The 19,999-nt window shown below is 43.2% G+C and overlaps 1 protein-coding gene across 1 annotated transcript; it reads right to left on the reverse strand.

The window, feature by feature from the left end:
- Window positions 1-17,180: 17,180 nt before the first annotated feature.
- LOC121448480 (oogenesin-1-like) lies at window positions 17,181-19,911 on the reverse strand. Its single transcript, XM_041652541.1, has 4 exons — window positions 19,625-19,911; window positions 18,838-18,967; window positions 18,389-18,534; window positions 17,181-17,820 (listed from the first exon to the last, which is right to left on the reverse strand). Exons 1-4 carry the CDS (start codon window positions 19,909-19,911, stop codon window positions 17,181-17,183), a joined length of 1,203 nt encoding a protein of 400 aa, XP_041508475.1.
- Window positions 19,912-19,999: the final 88 nt, after the last annotated feature.

Genomic DNA, 19,999 nt, shown 5'->3' on the forward strand with positions numbered 1-19,999 from the left:
ATGAGGGTTAGAGAATAAACAACTTAGACATGGAAGGGAAAGACACATGCCTCTTATATAAGGACAGAGGTGAACCTGGTAGGTACCTCCTCTATCCCTGTTATCAGGTAGTGACAACTATCAAATGCCACAGCTGTCACTAAAGCAAGTGACAGCATGAGTGAGCAGTCACCACTATTAGTGTCAGCTTCGCTTTTCAAAGAATGCAAACCTATCATTTACATTCTATACATTCCTTCTTTACGCTAATGTTTGAGTGAAGAAATGGACTTTGAAATTGAAGCCCAGTGGTTGTGCAGGTATATATGTGAACTATGGAGAAATAGGCTCTAAGGAAGTTCAGAGTGGACTGGTTTCCTACTTCTTGTCTTGATGCATTTTAAAAGTTTTAGTGTGACCACATGCAGAATATCTGAGAGAGCAACTGAAACTCTATGTGAAAGCTCGCCACAGCTAGCAGTACCACAAATGTTAGTTGTCCTAGCAATGAACATAGGACCCACACATTGATGGAATGTCCATCAGGTGAGTATGTGGCCATTACCTCTACCCACTTAGGATGACATTCATTGAAACAGAATGGGCTTTCTTTTGATGAGGCATCACCTGCTACTGTACTGTGGAACCTGCAAAGAGTCAGGCTATATGTGATGGAAAAGGTACAGAGTCCTTCTTCACACAGCACCCAGTCTGGTAATTTGGAGAGTGTCTGGGAGAAAAATAGAACATTCTCTGGAAACTTAAACGTAGAAAAATAACATGTAGTCTCTAAAAGAATGTGGTGTTTTTTTACTTGGGTGCAGGTTAGGAGAAGAAGGCAGCAGATTCAAGGCGTTGTTCAGATGTTCGTCCTTTTGGCCCCTTGGAATTTCCATGATGACATTTACATAGAAAATACAAAGGCACTTACTTTTCATGCAAATGTCCTTCCAAATACTCCACAGCATCTGTTCTATTTATCGGGTCAATAATGAAGGTATAATATGTCAATAAGTTGCCATCATACTCTTCATTCTGCTTCATTCTCCAGAAGCACCTGGAATGAATGAAACTGGGCTCCTGAGGTAAAATGTTCTGGAGCAAGAAGAACAAAACCAAAGTAAGCATGTTTGTCTGCTCTAAGCCTGGGCAGTTGAATTATGAACTTCCATGCAGATCAGCACATCCAGTCGGCACCTGGTTATCATCACCTGCTTTTATTTCTGTGGCCATATGAGAAGCTACTTATGCATTCACGAATCCTTTCTGTTTGTGTGAGTGCAGTTGTTTTCTTATCCATTGAGAAAACATTGGCACTCTTTTCCCTGAGGCTCTGCATCTGATTTCCAAAACACATGTGATGAAATTTGGTTTATAAAAAGATACAAGGACAGTTATGCTAGTTTCATGACATCACTCACTCATTTTTGTGGAAATTATGCCCCTGGGAAGATGCCAGTTTGAAAAAATTTGTTCCCGTGGCTACAATATCAACTTGTTTATGTTAACACCTTTAGAAATGATGTCAGTGGATTTTGTTGGATGATCCACAGTGAGACATGCATCATTGGTTCAGTAGGACTCACAAAGTCAGAATTCATGGCTCTGCCCTGGGAATTGTTTCACCGAGTCCATGTCAGGGAAAAGCAATTGTTTAGAGCAATTGAGCACCACACAGCACACACAGTGGGGCCTATTCTATACAAGTGACAGGTTCAAAATAGCTAACCAAAGACTATGCTTACATTGTCTTGAAATCCATTATTCAGGCCTAACCCAGAAATTTTCTGAATCCTACTGCTCCAACACCACCCAGCTCATCATAGAACCACAGTTCATTTCCATGTTGAATGCTGATTTTAAGTATTCAAAAGACTCAGAGAGAAAACCAGATCTCTGTGCCTCATTACTAATTCTACACAAGACCTGTCGCTCCTCCTCCCAGACAATCATTATTAATGAAAAGCCGAGTATTAGATTTCTAAACATGATCTCCCTCCCTGCTCCGTTCAAGCAGATCAATACTGTGTTTCGACCCATTTCTTCTGGTTTATCTCTGATTTCCTACATTATTTTACTCATTTTATAATCCCATAGAGCCTATAAAGAAGTCTTGTTTATTATCTTTGAAGCAAAGAGAAACTGGGAAGTGATGCTGTGTTTATGTGTAAATTCTTTTACCATTTTCCTAGTATTCTATTTAGTTTACACAGGAACCCTGTAGTGTCAGTGTGGGAGTGCTCTGCTGAGTGCGTGCTGGAAAGCATCTTTTAGAGGAAATGAACTACAGAGAAATAAGACAAACCTGGGGCGAGTGTTTTGCTGTGGGTGATGACATGGCTAATTTCGTATTTGAGACAAGGCAAACAGAACCAGTGTTCTCCTCAGATCTCAATGTATATTTCAACATAAACACGGACTGGGCAGTAGAGGCGCACGCCTTTAATCCCAGCAATGGGGAGGCAGAGGCAGGCAGATCTCTGTGAGTTTGAGGCCAGTCTGGTCTACAGAGTTAGTTCCAGGACAGCTAGGGCTGTTACACAGAGAAACTCTGTCTCACCCTTCCCCCACAAAATCCCCCCAAACCAAAACAACAACAACAAAAGAAAAAATAGAAAGGCTAGAAGCAAGGAATAGTGGTACATACCTTTAAGGCTAACACTGGGGTGTCAGAGGCAGGTCAATCTCTTTGAGTTCCAGGCTAACCAGGGCTACATAGTGAGTCCCTGTGAAAATCAATTTAAAATAAAAATAATCGTAAAAATGAACACACTAGAGATGCAGTCTAGTTTTAAGGTGATAGTCTATACTGATAGGTTCAATCCCCAGCACTAAGAAAACCAATAATAGAGAAACTTCTCATTAGCCACTTTAGGAGCCTGGTGAGCCTAACTCACTGCACCTGGAAAATGGTCTCTGCAATGGAGACCCTAACAAGAGGCTCTTTCAGCTTTATTGTCAGAAGGACTCCTGTACCAGAATTGGCCCCTTTAGGGGAAGAAAAGCATGAGAAGCAGGGACCACTTTCACCACTGTTCAGTGGGTGAGCATAGATCAGGGACACAGTTTTGTAGAACCCTAGAGACCCTGCCTTGAATAGTCGGAAAACAGAACTAAAGAGTACATCGAAAAGGCAGAGGCAGGCAGATATCTGTGAGTTCAAGGCAAGCCTGGTCTACAGAGTGAGTTCCAGGATAGGCTCCAAAGCTACACAGAGAGACCCTGACTCAGAAAACCAACAAACAAAATGTAGAAGTTGGGTGGGGCATCGTGCTGCCATAGTCTTAACACTGAGGGTTGAGTGTGCTACACAAAAAGGCCCTGTGTCCAAAAAATAAATATACTTGAACAGTACTCCGGGGTTCTTTGCTTTAATCCTAGTACTCAGGTAACAGGGTCTTGGGGATCTTTATGAGATACCGGTCACCTACAAACCAAAAATCTAGTGACCAACCACCCATTAGAATTGCTTCATAAATAAGAAAAACAAAAGCTGGCATGTGAAATACTGTGCAGAAAGCATTTGCTTGTCTTTGACAGGCTTTCCTGTAGCTGGGAGGAGACTTAGCAGATCCAGGTGCATGAAACCTGGGCTCCCACATCCAGTTTTATGCTGTGTTGAGAATCCGACATGCCTCCTAGGCAGGCATTCTCCAAAGTGAAAAACCAGGCCCAGCCCAGGAAGCTTGTATTTTTCACACTGTAGACATCTATTGTCAAGTCACTTTATGACTTCAAGTCCTGTGTGTCTCTTGAGACAGATTTATGTATCAAGATGGGATTCCATCATGTATCTTTTGACCTCAAATCATGCCATGATTGTCAATGTTTATCACAGTGCGCAGTCGTTATTCAGCTTTTAAGCTTTGACTAGAAAGAAAGTCATAAGGCAATATAATAAGGCCTGTGTTCCCAGCACTTCAGAGGCAGTGCCAAGGGGATCAGGAGTTCAAGGCCAGCCATGACAGCCCATTGAGTTTGAGGCTAGTGGGTTTCACTAGGCCTTTCCTCAAAACACCAGACCAAAACAATGTCAGGCACCAAAAGGCTAAGTGAACATCTCTGGGTTGAACATGAAGCTGAATTTGAGTAAAATTGAGTGTGAGAGGCAGAAGGTCTCTCCCCCGTTCCAGATGCGTCAGACAGTAGCCAACTCCCAGCAGATCATGGCAGTGCCTCTTGGCCCCAAAGACCCCAGCTCTCAGCTGGGGTCCCTGGCAACTTTTAGTGACCTTCACTGCTCCCCATGTCAAATCCAGAAGCAGGAACCAGTAACATTTTGGAATCCCACCCACTTTATCATGATTGAGCTTTAGCTTTCTCATGTTTGATGGAATTGGACATCTGATTTGGAAGGAAAGAAATGAGAGTGTGAAGATCAAGCTGCAGAACTGTGAGTTTCCCTCAGGAGGGACTGTCAGAGATCTGTGTATAAGATGAGCAAGGTTTAACATGATGCCAACGTTAGTAAAGCCATCCCTGAAGATGTAAGGGGCATATTTCAACACATCGAGATATGAAGAATGCTGGGTGAATGCAACTGTGATCTCAACACTGAAGGCAGAGGCAGGGGCATCAATACAAGTTTGCTGCCAGCCTGGTCTGCATAGTGAGTTCTAGGCCAACTGGACTATAATTAGTCCCTGTTTACGAAAATGCTTAGTTTTTTTTTTTTATCTTTTGAGTCTTGCTTGTCCAATTTGGACAGCATACTGTCAGCAGTTGACAATTAAAGCAAACTCCATATGGAATATCTTCGATGCCCATTATCCTTTTTTGAAATAATTTGGTGCTGCCATGAGTAGACCTGTCTCGCTTTTATGAAATGTCTCATGTGACTTAAACATCTTAAATGCCATATTTTGTAAGTCTCTGAAGTGTTTGTATACCAACCATTTAAAATATATCTCAGTCTGATCTTAAGAAACAAAGCTAACAAGGCCACACATTTGTCTGTTACATGACTAACTACTAACCTGTGTATTTTAATTATACAAAATAGTTTTACTAATAACTTTCAAGGACTAGAAATTTACATCACATTAAATGAGCTGCATAAGTATAATACCTTAAACATGAGTAGAAACATATATACAATATAATAAAAATAAACTATAATTTGTGTCAATATACAAAAATACCTTAGACAAGAGTAGAAGCATAATAGAGTATGACGAAATAAACCTAAATTTGTATCCATAAACAAAAAACCATACCAATGTAAAACATTTAATACTAATAGTTGCTTTTTTAGTTTAACGGCAGATTTAATAATCTACCCTTTTCTACGATTCTCCCTATATACCTCTGTTTTCTTTTCAGAATGAGTTCCGTGAATTTAATCCCCTTTTCTTAGTTTCTTTCTTGCCCATGACAAATAAGAACTTATAACCAGCCCCGCTAAGCAATCACTAACATACATAATCCACCAAAAGACTACTCGCTGCACCTCTTGGGAGCGTGGGCATCCTCTTCCTAAAATTACTTGCTATTGTCTGGGGGTGATGGAATCTTTAGGGTACTGAGAAAATCAAGATAATGGTCAAGCCCTGGGAGAACTAGCTGTAGTCTAGTCTCAGTGTGATGGGGAGGAGGGCGTATCTTAAGTCCTGACTGGAGCAGTCTAGGAGGTTGAACCTTCTTTGATAACCATTTTGAAGTCATGAGCAGTTTGTCATCTAAAGTGATCTTTGGGTGATGTTTGGCAGCTTATTGTCATTGCCACAATCCAGGTGGAATCATCATTGTGGGGCCCCTTCATCTTCTTAGAGACTTCAAAGGTCATTGCCAGGAATGGTCATGGGTCACTCACTGCAGAAAACTCAAACATTTTAAATATCATATGCAATAGATCGCAGAGACATTAAAGGACCATAATTTACTAAATACATCTGGGGTACACAAGCTTAATTCCCAGTTATCTGCTTCAGAATCAGCCCAAAATCATGCACAGGAAGCTAGATGAAGCCTATTTCTAAAATTAGTACCCAGCCACTAAGACCAGCTGGCCTGGGTCTGAAGAAGCATGGGATAAATCCGGACTTGCTGAACATAGCGGACAATGAGGACTACTGAGAACTCAAGAACAATGGCAATGGGTTTTTGATCCTACTGCACGTACTGGCTTTGGGGAAGCCTAGGCAGTTTGGATGCTCACCTTACTAGACCTGGATGGAGGTGGGTGGTCCTTGGACTTCCCACAGGTCAGGGAACCCTGATTGCTCTTCAAGCTGATGAGGGAGGGGGACTTGATCGGGGGAAGGGGAGGGAAATGGGAGTCGGTGGCGAGGAGGAGGCAGAAATCTTTAATAAATAAATTAATTAATTTAAAAAAACAAACAAACAAAGTTGGAAAAAAACAAACAAAGTCGGAAAAAATAAAAAAAAATAAATAAAATTAGTACCCAGGTCAGGCAGTGGTGGCACACACCTTTAATCCCAGCACTTGGGAGGCAGAGGCAGGCAGATCTCTGAGTTCGAGGCCAGCCTGGTTTATAAGAGCTAGTTCCAGAGCAGGTTTGAAAGCTACAGAGACACCCTGTCTTGAAAAAACAAATTAAATAAATAAATAGATAAAACCAGGCTGACTTATTGTTGCCTTCCAACTGTACAGGCTGAATGACATCAGCCAGGCCCACCAAGCTCCTGTGTGGATGGATTCCACCTACCTGAGTCAAATAGGATCAGTCTGGACTAGAGATATCATCCCTGCAGCACCAGACTTGAGGACCAATGCTGGCATGGGGGTGGCATCCACCCATATGATAGTAATGACATCAGGCAGGCAGTAGTTGTCTTCTTGCAAACACAGGTTTTGATGCCCCTGGCTGGCCTTCATGTGGCTAAAAACTGCCTGAGCCAAATGGCATCACGAAGGCCTATAGATGTCTATATGCTTGCCAAGGTCTTGTGGACCTGGCATGGCCTCTTATTGGCTAGCCACCATCTGAGGGGAATGACATAAGGTGGGCACATGAATGTCTTTCTGCCAGTCAAGGCCTCGAGGACCAAGGCTGGCAAGTGGGTGATTGACAGCTGCCTAAGTCAAATGGCATCAGATGTGTTGTGAATGTCTTCCTGCCAATCCAGGTCTCAAGGACCCATGTGGGCACGTTGCACACTTCCACTCACTTGAACTGAAGGGGATCAGGTAGTCCAATGGATGTCCTCATACCAGCATGGGTATTGAGGTCCCAGGATGGCCTGTGGGTAGCTAGCACCAACCTTAGCTAAATGGCATCAGGTGAGTAAAAGATGTCTTTCCATCAGTCCATGCCGTGAGGACCCAGCCTCTCCTAGTGGTATCTTCCAAATCGTGTGATCTGAATGGCATCAGGCAGGCCAGTGTTTGTGTTCATGACAGTTTAGGATTGAGTGGAATGGTCCAAAGGGGGTTCATGGATATCTTCCTGCTAGCCTAGGCCTTGAGGAACCCAGCTGCACTCTGAGTGACTTCCACCCCCTTAGCAGAATGGCTTCAGGTGGCTGGAGAATGTTTTTCTCATCATCCCAGACTGTAAAGACCTAAACTGACCTTTCAGTGACTTTAACCTACATGAATGGAATCTTCTGAGCGGGCCTGTGGATGTCTTCTCATATACCAGGGACCTGAGGTCTCTAGCTGGCCAACAGATGGTTAGCACCCACCTTAAATGAATAAAATCAAGTGGGCTGTGAGTGTCTTCCTGCTTTCCCTGATCTTGAGGACCCAGCCTGACCTGTGATTTGCTATCACCATCATGAGGAGAATGGGAGCAGCAGACCCACGTATGTGTTCCAGTCAGTCTTGGGTTTGGAGAAACTAGCTGACTAGTGGGTACCTATCACTAGGTTGAGTCAAATAGCTTCAGGTGGGCCATGGATGCCTTCCTACTAGTCCAGGACTTGAGAACTCATGCTACTCTGTGGGTGACTTCCAACCCCATGAAATGAATGGCATCAGGCATGCCTTTGGATATCTTCCAGGCTGCTCAGGCCTTGAGGACCCAGGCTGGCCAATGTGTAGCTAGCACCTATCTGACCAAGATGGTGTCAGGTAGTCTGTGAATGTCTTTGTGTCAGTGCAGCCCTTGAGGATTCATGCAGGCATGTTGCAGGCTTCCAGCCACCTGAGCTGAATGAGATCAGGCAGACCCGTGGATGTCTTAGTGCCAGCCCAGACCCTGAAATCCCAGTCTGCTGTAGAAAGTCCCCTAAGTTACCTGCCCACTTGGGCATGGCCTCTTAGAGTATAAATGCCAATGTAAAGCACCTATTATCTCTCTTCTAGCTACTGGATTTGGTTCCTGTTCCCTGTTTGTACAGAGGACTGTAATCTGTGAGTCTGCCCCTTACTAAATAACCCTTTATTATACTCAATTCTGAGCTGATGTGGGATTTTGTTTTAGTGTCCATCTTCATCTGGTGTCCATTCTGCAGGACACAGAAGACAGTGACCGACAAACTGCCAATATACCTGGAATTGTCTTTGAAATTTTCTGCTTCATGGAAAAGTATTCTGGACATTATAGGCCTGTAGGCTGAAGATGGATGCTCCAATGTTACAGAACTTTGGGTGACTGTCCAGGCAGTGAAATGGCTCTGTCAATTCTAGAGTTGTAGAAGTTGCTTACAATGAACTTCCTGTTTACATAGGTAATATTATATCCTTCTGGAGTCTTTGATGGAGTTCAAGAACATATAGTTTTAATTATAGTTTTCCTTAGTTATGATTAAACATAAAGTAGATATGAACAATGTAATTGTAATTTTGCTTGATATCTGTTTTGTTATATGTAATTTTACTATGTTAATGTTAAAAACTTCCTTTTTATTTAAACAGAAAAGAGGAGGTAATGTGCGATTCTTCTCCATATGCTGTGAATACGACTGAGTAATAAAGAAAACTGGCTTGGCCTGAAAGAGTACAGTAGAGCTAGGTGGGGAAAACTTAACTGAATGCTGGGAGAAAGGAGGTGGAGTCAGAGAGCAGCCTTGTAGCACCACTGGAGATGCCAGAACTTTACCTGGTAAACCACAGCCTTGTGGAGATACACAGATTAATAGGAATAAGTTAAATTAATATGTAAGAGTTAGCCACGAAGAAGCTAAAGCTAATGGGCCATGTGGTGATTTAATTAATACAGTTCCAGCCTGTGGGTGGCTTGCTGTGATGTGAGCTAGAATGCAGGTGACTTATGGATACCTTCCCACATATCTAAAGCTTAAGAACTCCTGCTGGCCTGTTGGTGGCTTCTGTCCACCGAAGGGAAATGGCCTCAGGTGTGCCCATGGATGTTTTCAGCACCAGATGGGCTGTTGATGTCTTCTCACCAGCCTAGGCTTTAGTACACAAGCTGGCCTAGGGAGGCTTCTAACAGCCAGAAAGAAATGACATCAGGTGGTGGCATGGATGTCTTCCTGCCAGTCCAGGCCCTGAGAACATATGCTGTCCTGTTAGAGACATATGCCAAATAAGGTTAGGCAGGGAGGGGGAGTCCTACTGAGAAAAGGAGTTCTTCATTTTGGGCCAAGTCTAGAGATGTTTGTGGACATAATGAACTAAAATCTTAAATGCAGGCTTCTTCAACATCTTCCTGTCTTATTTTCTGATGGAGAGGTGTGATCCTAGGCTTTGAGAGTCTTATAACCTGTATCAGAGGGGTCCAAGGTCTAATCCTGGACCATGACTTGGTAGGTAGTAATTCTAGTAATGGTGGTAATCTTTCATTGGAGAAAGTGTATCAGGCAGGTAGCAAGTATCAGAATAAAACATACCACAACTAGGGGGTTAATAAGTGGCAGGAGCCAGGAAAACAAAATACCATTGAGCTAACTTAAATGTACAATGGGTTAAAATTTTGAAAGAAAGTTTTTATGAAGTTTTTTTTTTTGAGGGTTTAAACATTGTTTTCAACAACGTTTGATTCATTTATATAAAAGCAGGTTTCTTCTCTCAATACTATGCAAGCTCCCCCATGTCCAGCAGTTATTGAGTCTGCTACTCTTCTGTTTTGGAACATGACTCCAACAAAAGAACTCATCGGTTGCTAGAAGGATTCAAGGCTGTCAGTTGTGGATGCATTGCCTGATTGAGGTCGTTTCTAAAGTCTCCAGACAGGCGTTGTGTCTGGGTGACAGCAGCTGTCGCGGTCCCTGGAGGCCCAAGGGAGATGGGAAGCCCTACTAGTAAAGGGTGGATCATCTCTTGTCATTTTCTGGTTTGCAGCCGTAGTGTTGGATCCTGTTTCTCACAGAGATAGACCTGTGGAATAATCCCAACAGGGTATAAAACCCTGTCAGGGTCATGTCTATGCAAGGGGATCTTTCCCTTGTCTCTTCCTGACATGAGAAGAAGACGGGGTAATGCACAAGTTAGGCTAGAAACAGTGTCATTGGCAACACATCGCTGGTCCGTTCTTATAGGCCTAGGAAAAAGACAAAGGGGTACGGTAGACATTTGACTACAAAGGAAAATGTCATGAAGGTTGAGGCAGGTGTCATTTCTTTTTGTTTGTTTGTTTTTTCGAGACAGGTTTTCTCTGTAGCTTTGGAGCCTGTCCTGGAACTAGCTCTTGTAGACCAGGCTGGCCTCGAACTCACAGAGGTCCACCTGCCTCTGCCTCCGAGTCCTGAGATTAAAGGTGTGCGCCACCACTGCCCAGCTGCAGGTGTCATTTCTTTTGGTCATCTTTATTACAGACGTGTTTGTGGCACTGAAGCAAGCACTGGATGTGTGCTAGAGAAACGGAAGAAATAGGGAAACTGTGGTGCCTAGAAAGAAAATGGCCCCCAAAGGGAGTGGAAATATTAGGAGGAGAGGCCTTGTTAGAGGTGGTGTGGCCTTCCTGGAGGAATTGTATCACTGCTGAGTGGGGCTTTGAGGTTGCCTATGCTCAAGCTCCTCCCATTGTCATAGACCACTTCCTATTGCATGTAAGATGTAGGACCCTCAACTACCTCTCTAGCATTATGTCTGCCTGTACAGCACCATGTTCCACCATGGAGACAATGCACTGAACCTCTGAATTGTAAATGAGCCACTCCAATTAAATATTTTCCTTTATGAAAGTTGTCACAGCAAAGGCACAGCCTTATAAACCAGTTGGAAGAACAGATGTGTGACTGGCCTTCCAGCTGAACTGCCCCAACCTCTAGACCTCAAGACCCAGAAAAATATCCCTGCCCCTCCCACTCCTGTCTCAGAAGGAACAAAGCAGCTTGGTCTTGTTCCCAACTCAGGTGGAACTCCACTGCCCTCGTGCAATCCCCAAAAGCCAATCCGCAGGTGAGAGACCTGCCTTCAGGCTGCTGGACCCACTGGATTCAGTTTCCTCAAGACCCTCTCCACTACCCAATCCTACCTACCGCATCATCCTCCCTATAACCAGCCCTCCCTGCGACTCCATCAGACTACACAGGCACAGGCGCAACCCACAACATTCGGAAGAACAAACTCCACAGGCAAAGGTACAACTCACAGCAGGCAGAAAAACAGGATGATATGCAAGATCCCGGCATCCAAACCCTCACAAAGCTCAGCTGAGAAAACCGTACTGGACATGAAGACTTGCCAATCACCAGAACCCCTGGCAATTCAGGTCAGAAGTCAATAAAGAAAACATATAATAAAGGAACAAAGCATCCATCCAAAAAGGCAACATGAGAATCAACAGCCATAACTATAATCATCCCAAAACCACATGCATAAACACCAGAGCAAGAACACACTCAACAACAGAAATGATCGTATGGCACCAGCAGAAGCCAGGGATTCTACAGCAAGACCTGTACATTCTGATGGAGTTGAACACAGGACAATGATCTTAAAAAACTTTATGAAGACTATAGAAGCCCTTTAAAATGAAGAATTCCGTTAAAGAAATCTGGGAAAAATAAAAATCACAAGAAATCTCTAAATCCTTTAAAGAAAGCCAAGACAAAAGCAATCAAACTGGTAAAAGAGACAGCTTAAGACGTGAAAACTGAAGTAGAAGTAATAAAGGAAATACAAACCAAGGGAATTCTGGAAAAGGAAAATCTGGGTAAGCGAACAGGAACTATAGATGCCAGCAACAACAACAGAATGCAAGAGATGGAAGAAATAATCTCAAGCACTGAAGATATGATAGCAGAAATAAATTCATTGGTCAAAGAAAATGTTAAGTACAAAAAAATTCCTAACACAAAACATCCAGGAGATGTTGGACACCATGAAAATGCCAAACAAAGAATAATAGGGACAGAAGAATGAGAAGAATCCCAGCTCAAGGGCACAGAAGATATATCCAACAAAATTATAGAGGAAAACTTTCCCAACCTAAAGAAGGACACACCTATAAATGTTCAAGAAGTTTACAGAAAACCGAATAGACTGCACCAAAAAGGAAATCCCATTGCCACAAAATAATAAAAACACTAAACATGTGGAATAAAAGAATACTGAGGGCTGGAGAGATGGCTCAGCGGTTAAGAGCATTGCCTGCTCATCCAAAGGTCCTGAGTTCAATTCCCAGCCACCACATGGCGGCTCACAACCATCTGTAATGAGGTCTGGTGCCCTCTTCTGGCCTGCAGGCATACGTGTAGACAGAATATTGTGTACATAATAAATAAATATTTTTTAAAAAGTTGAATTCTTTCCATAAAAAAAGAATACTGAGAGCTGTAAAGGAAAATGCCAAGTAAGCAAAGACAGACTTAATGGAATCATACCTGACTTCACAAAGGGGACCCTCAAAACCCAGAAGGTCTCGAACAGAAGTTTTGCGGACACTAAGAGACCACAGCTGTCAGCCCACACTCCTTTAACCAGTAAAACTTTCACTCACCACAGATGGAGAAAACAAGATATTTCCTTACAAAACCAGATTTAAACAGAAAGTACTAGTAGAAAAACTCCAACCCAAGGAAGTTAACTGTTCCCAAAAAAACACAGGCATTAGATGATCTCACATCAGCAGAAACCAGAGTAGGGACACACACATGCTATCACCACCACCACGACCAAAACCCAAACAAAACAGGAATTAACAATCACTGGACTTTAATATCTCTTAATATCAATGGACTTGATTTGCCTATAGAAAGACACAGGCTAGCAAAATGTATAATATAACAGTATTTGGAGCTAGAGAGATGGCTCAGTGGTTAAGAGCACTGGATGATATTCCAGAGTTCCTGAGATTAATTCCCAAAACCCATATGGTATCTCACAATCATCCGTAATAAAATCTGGACCCCTCTTCTGGCATGTAGGCAGATATAGAGGCAGAACACTGTATAAAATATAAATGAATAAATCTTTTAAAAAAGAAGAGAGCCAGGCAGTGGTGGCGCACACCTTTAATCCCAGTACTCGGAGGCAGAAGCAAGTGGATCTCTGTGAGTTCGAGGCCAGCCTGGTCTACAAGAGCTAGCTCCAGGACAGGAACCAAAAAGCTAAGGAGAAACTCTGTCTTGAAACAAAATAAAAAAGAAAAGTGTATACATCCTTCTACTGCTAACAAGAAACACACCTCAACTTTAAAACAGAATTACCACAAAATAAATGGTTGGGAAAAGATTTTCTAATCAAATGGACCTAAGAAGTAAGCAGGTGTAGCTATCCTAATATTTTACAAATTAAACTTCAAACTAAAATTAATAAAAAAGATAAAAGGGACATTTCATATTCATCAAAGAGAAAATCCTTCAAGATGAAGGCTCAATTCTTCATCTATGCCCCCAATACAAGGGCACTCACATTTGTAAAAGAAATCTTGAATCTAATACAAATCTCATACATTAATAGTGGGAGACTTCATTTATACCAGTGGACAGGTCTGCCAAACAGAAAATTAATGGAGAAATAAGGGAACTAACAATGTGAGGAATCAAATGAACATAACAGATTTCTACAGAACATTTCAACTGAACACAAAAGTATATACCTTCTTCTCAGCACCCGATGGAACCTTCTCTAAAACAGACCACGTACTTGGTTACAAAGCAAATCTCAACAGATTCAAAAGTATGGAATAAAAATCTGGACACTCAAGAAACTAGGCATCAAGACACAAAATAATCTCATAAAAATTGGGGTACAGATTTAAATAGACAATTCTCAACAGAAGAGTCTCAAATGGCCAAGATACATTTAAAGAACTGTTCAACATCCTTAGCTACCAGAGAAATGAAGATCAAAACGACTCTGAGATATCATCTTATACTTGTCAGACTGGCTAAGATAAAGCTTGTTAATGACAGCCTATGTTGGAGAGGATGAGGGGTAAGAGAGACAATCCTCCACTGCTGGTAGTAGTGCAAACTTGTACAGGCACTTTGCAAATCAGTATGGCAGTTTCTCTGAAAACTGGGAATCAATCTACCTCAAGACCAAGCAATTCCACTCTTGGGCATATACCCCAAAGGATGCTCAACCATACCACAGGTCACTTGCTCAACTGTATTCATAGCAGCATTATTTGTAATAGCCAGGACCTGAAAACAACCTAGATAACCCTCTATTGAAGAATGGATAAAAAAAATGTGATATATCTACACAATGGTGTATTATTCAGCAGAAAAACATTTATATCATGAAATTTGCAGGCAAATGAATGGAACTAAAAAAAATTTATCCTGAGTGAGGTAACCCAGACTCAGAAAGACAGATATGGCATGTACTGAATCCTAAGTGGACAGTAGATGTAAAACAAAGGATAACCACACTACAATCCTCAGCTCCAGAGAAGTTACATAGCAAGGAGGACCATAATTGGGACACATGTATCTCCCTGGGAAGAGGAAATAGATGAGATATCCTGGGAAACGGGAGGAGAGAAAAGAGAGAGAACGAGGGGCTTGAAACATGAGGGATTAAATGGCTAAGATGGGGGCAGGATGGAGGGGCAGAGTAAGGAGAGAGATATTTTGATAGAAGAGACTGTTATGGAATAGGGAGGATCCTGGTGCTAGGGAAATTCCCAAGGATCCACAAGTCTCCTAGAAATTCTGGAGAGGGTGCCTGAACTGGCCTTCCCCTGTAATCAGATTGGTGACTACCCTATTTGTTATCATAGAACCTTCATCCAGTACCCAATGGAAGTAGATGCAGAGATCCACAGCCAACCACTGGGCCGAGCTCTGGGAGACCAGTTGAAGAGAGGTTAGGATATTATATGAGCGGGGGGGAGGGGGCAAGATCATGATGGGAAAACCCACAGAGACAGGTGACCTGAGCCTGTTGGAGGTCATGGACTTTCGATGGACCGCTAATGAGCAGGCAGAGGACCGGCCTAGGTCCTGTGCATGTGAGTGACAATTGTGTGGCTTGGTCTGTTTGTGGGGATATATGAAAGGAAAAGGGGGGAGGTGCAGGTAAGTTCTTGTTATGTAGCCTTGTCTTCTCCAGTACTGGAAGGTGTTTTAGATACTTAGATATATTCAGCTCAGCACATGCTTGAAGATGTAAAATATGAATTTAGTTTGAATTCCAGTGAGTGTAGGTATGCAGGTTGGCTGTTGGGTAGAGGGAGTCTTCTTGATTGGGACTTTTATATGTGTAAGTGCAAAACCAATAGGGGCGTGAATAATGAAGCTTTCAGCATTGTAGGAGGACAAGAAAGAAACAGAGAGAGGAGAATGAGGGAAGTCAACGAATAAGAACAAAGTAAATTATGTGTATGTGTGAGAATGCCATAGTGAAATTTCAACAGTTCAATTGTTAAATGAGGTTGTTCTAGTTCATGTAGGTTATTTGTGTGTGTGTGTGTGTCTGTGTGTGTGCGGTTGTTCTAGTTCATGTAGGTTATTTGTGTTTGTGTATGTGTGTTAGGATTCACTTGTTTTTATTTTATGAGTGTTTGCCTTGGTGGCAGGTGAGAGCCCAAGACAAGTGAGGGACAGACAAAAGGGTTATGCAGAAAGAGTTTAACTGATAAGTTTACTGACAGAAGGGGAGAGGGCAGGGAAGGGACCACTCTCTGGGGACAGCATCTGCAGAAACAGGAGAGGGAGAGAGAAAGTGAAATGGGTGGAGATGCATCTTTTACAGGGACGTATTACTGTCTGCCATGCATACAGGCAGGAAACAGGGTGTGACTCTGTCGAGAACCTAAAAAGCTGCAACAACTGAGAGTGGCTTCAGATCTCAGCAGATGGATTGATGTAAGACTCCTATTGGATGGCATTTGACATCTCTCTACCAGGGGATATGCAAAGAAAGTGCTCTTCCTAGCCAGTATACAAACCCTTCTGGGTGTATGAAGAAATACATATCTTGGGGTTCCACTGTGCCCATTCCACTGTGAGATTAGGTCTCTGAATGTTGGTGTATTGTAAATAATGTCAACTTGAAATTCTAGCAAGGGTCAAATACAAGGACATTGTCCCTCTTGGTTATCACTTGATACCCAATATAACTTGGGAGTGTAGTATCCTTGAACATTCCTTCAGTCATGGTTTAGGGAAATAAGCACAAAATACCTGTGATGAATGAGTGGAGGATTCTATTCATCATTTTCTAACAACAATAAGCCTGATTAAGAAAAATGTGGCACCAAATTATACAAAGGGAATAGGGTAGCATCAGGGACAGCAACACCAAAATACAGAAAATACAGTTGCAGGGCTAAAGTACACTTCTTGGAGACCAAGAAAATGAAACATGCCCAAGTAATGAATATTTTTCAAGGATTATGATTACTATTATATATATTATTATGATGCAGTGTTCTGCCTGTCCCACAAGAAGAGGAGACCAGATCAGAGGATTGAGCTATCATGTGGCTGCTAGGAATTGAACTCAGGTCCTCTCAAAGAGCAGTCAGTGCTCTTAACCACTGAGCCATCTCCTCAGCCCCTCTAAAAGATGTTTTTATGTGAAGGTCACCAGCCACAACCACAGGGTAGGAGCTTGGAAGAATAAGGCCCCACTGCTATTAGGCTTACAAGCCAGGCCTCCTGGTAATGGTTAGCAATCTTAGAACTCAGACGACTAGACTGAAGGGTCTGAGGTCATGTGCCCTGGGTCCCAAAGAATTTCATGGCCCATACAGCTTTGAGACTTACAGGTGAGTAGGATGAAGAAAGAAAAAACGGAAACAGAGAATTCTGGGAATGAGTGGACTGTGTGCTGTGAAGCTGACACCAGCAAACCAGAATCACAGCACATTTATTTGGTGCAGTGGACAGAAGGGCACTGCTACTCATGGTAGGGGTGGGTCTCTGTGGGGAGCAGTCTAACGGTTCAATAATCCAAAGGATTTCAACCATAGCTCATAAGAGTATTCCCTCGGCATCACGGGGCAATGTGCCGCAGCAGGATTTCCCCAGCAATGGCTGCCCTTCAGGTCATAGGCATAGCGCACACAACATTTACGGCAAACGGCTGCGTTAAAACAGACTGCCTTGAGTTGTCTTTCAGACCTCAGTATATCCAGAAGCTCAGGACCAAGTTCATCAAATCTGCGTACAAGCACACGGCATCCATCATAGCACTCCAGAGGGACAGGGTATGTCTCTTCGGTTAGCTTGTTCAGCTTGGCTGTGTGGTGAAGCACTTGCTTCAGCACGGGTAGAGACAGTTCATTCATATACAAATTGATCATGAAAAGCTGGGAGCATTGACTCAGGGCAGGCATCAAAGCACTAAATTGAGAATCCTTCAGCCGACATCCGGCCAGGTAAAGGGTTTGCAAGGTGTCTTTTACTCTCTCAAGGAGATAGCCAAGTGGCTTAACACTCCTGTCCAACATTGTGTAAGACAGGTCGAGATGTTTAAGTGCAAAAAGGTTCAGGCATTGGGACAGGTAATCCAAGTCTCTCTGTATGATGTAACAGAGAGTGATGGACAGGGTCTCCAAGGGCTTCTTCAGGCACCTAGAGAGAGAATGAGATTTCTGTCAGATGGAGTTGAAGAGGATGGTTAGAACTGACAATGTAGCAGATGGTACTTCTCCCTCATCCATTCTGAAGGAGGTCAACGCCCATGACTCTCCCTTTTGTGGTCAGCTCACAAAAATCACAGAAATCTAGCATGGGCCAGGCTCAGGCCACAGGAGAAAAACCAGCGATTTTCCTATCAGGAGGATTGAATATGGAGACTGTAAGGAATACCTACCCCCAAGCGAGCTTCAGTGACGCCATAGCGGTTTCCCTGTAGGATCCCCTGACGTCCTTTCCTCACCACTGCCATGTCCTGGTCCCACAACTTCAATGCAAGTGTCACCCATTTCCCACTAACTCAGTCCCTTTCTATGCACCCATCAACCTTTCTCTAATGAGCAATTATCGGCACCCTTGGGGCTGGTCACAGGTGTCTTAGCACAGAGCTCATCTCCTTGGGTGTACAAGGTTGATAGTGCTTAGCCTGACGTTCAAGGACCTCCTAACCTATAAGCCAAAGGTGGGTTATTTGTCTGGAGAAGCTCTCTTTATCCTTCCTTACCTGAGACAATCAGCCAGGCTGCCAACTAGAGCAGGAGAATAGTTGATATAGAGATGCTGGAGACAGTGGAATTTGGGTAATTGTGATACCAATTTGTTCATGCACTCCTCTTCCAGCTCTTCAGATCCACTGATGCTTGAATCCTTCTGAATGTACAGCAAATGGAGTGTGTGAAGGTTTCTCATCTGTCTCAGGTACGGTCCAAAAGGACCCATGGCTTTTATCGATATATATCTCAACTGCAGCTCCCTTACACAGTGGAGATCTGCAGACTTTAAAAAGTCTATGGCAGTGGGAAAGTATCCTGATGTCAAAATATCAATCTTTGGACAGCACAAATGAACAGAACTTTGTCTCTGCTGGGCCCATCGCCACAAGTATGTGGTACATTCATTGCACCCACTCTTCGTGATTTTTAGGTCAGTTATGACATTTAAATATTTCTTTACTCGCGAGTAAGGACACGTCTCCATTGTCTTCTCTCTCGTGAACTGATAAAAGATTTCCCTTTCATAGGATTGATTTCGATTGACACAGGAATCCCTATTTGTCAAATCCAGCACTCTGATTTTCCCGTGGCTGTGGGAGAAACAGGTAGCAATCTCAGCAAATAACATACATATTACAGTCTTCTTTTTTTTTCTTTTTTTTAAATATTTATTTATTTACTTATTATATATACAATATTCTGTCTGTGTGTATGTCTACAGGCCAGAAGAGGGCACCAGACCTCATTACAGATGGTTGTGAACCACCATGTGGTTGCTGGGAATTGAACTCAGGACCTTTGGAAGAGCAGGCAATGCTCTTAACCACTGAGCCATCTCTCCAGCCCTACAGTCTTCTTCTCATCCACATCTCACATCAGCTCTCCCTTCCAAAAGTTTGCTTTCTCCTATGCATCGAATCAAGGCCAGGACCTCATGCTCAGTATAAAGAGAACTTTACCAGGGAGGCATCCTCAGCCCTGTCCCACGTCCTCCCATTCCCCTTAATCCCAGCCTCATTCCACCCGGAACTTTGAGTGACAGACACCCTTGAGGGATCCTCAGTGGCTGTTCTCGTCTTCTCCACATTATTATTGCCAAGATGACTGAGACCAGGCCAAAGCCTCGAGAATCCTCTAAGCAGATGCTATTAGAATTCTCAACCCTCTTTGACCAAATAGTCCTTGGCCCCACATGGTCTTGCTTTGTACACACAGAGCCTCCTCCAACCGAGCTGAATCTTGCTTACCGGGGGCAAGGCTCCTCTGTAATCAGCACATCTGATCCATCAAGCAGAGTTTTCAAAGTCTCCAGGTGTGGGGTCTTCATCAGGACTCCTACAGGAAGGCATGTGAATGGCCAGGCAGGCACCATGGCCCACAGGATGTTGGTCTGATTGTTCCTGAAGGCCCTCTCAAATGCTGCTGGGAACAGGATCCAGGGCCAGTCTGCCAGACCAGAAATGGCCAAGGCCTCATTCTTCAGTAGGGTCTCGAATGCTAGCTGCTGAAGTGTTGGTGGGGCGAGATCTCTCATTGTGAATGGTTTCAGGAATAATGATCCTGGGGAAGCAGGCAAAGAAAAAGACCATTAATGACTGTAAATTTAGGAAGTCCTTCTGCAC

This window comes from Microtus oregoni, unplaced genomic scaffold (genome assembly GCF_018167655.1).
Source record: "Microtus oregoni isolate MIOR12 unplaced genomic scaffold, Mior012 000005F_ref0000423, whole genome shotgun sequence".
NCBI lineage: Eukaryota > Metazoa > Chordata > Mammalia > Rodentia > Cricetidae > Microtus > Microtus oregoni.

Bases quoted from the DNA above. Each gene is read 5' to 3' on its own strand.
- LOC121448480 (XM_041652541.1), bottom strand. From the start codon at position 19,911: ATGAGAGATCTCGCCCCACCAACACTTCAGCAGCTAGCATTCGAGACC. The intron at 18,535-18,837 runs GTAAAGAAATAT...CTGTACATTCAG, and splicing joins AGACGTGTCCTTACTCGCGA to AAGGATTCAAGCATCAGTGG. The intron at 17,821-18,388 runs GTAAGGAAGGAT...TTCTCTCTCTAG, and splicing joins AGCCTGGCTGATTGTCTCAG to GTGCCTGAAGAAGCCCTTGG.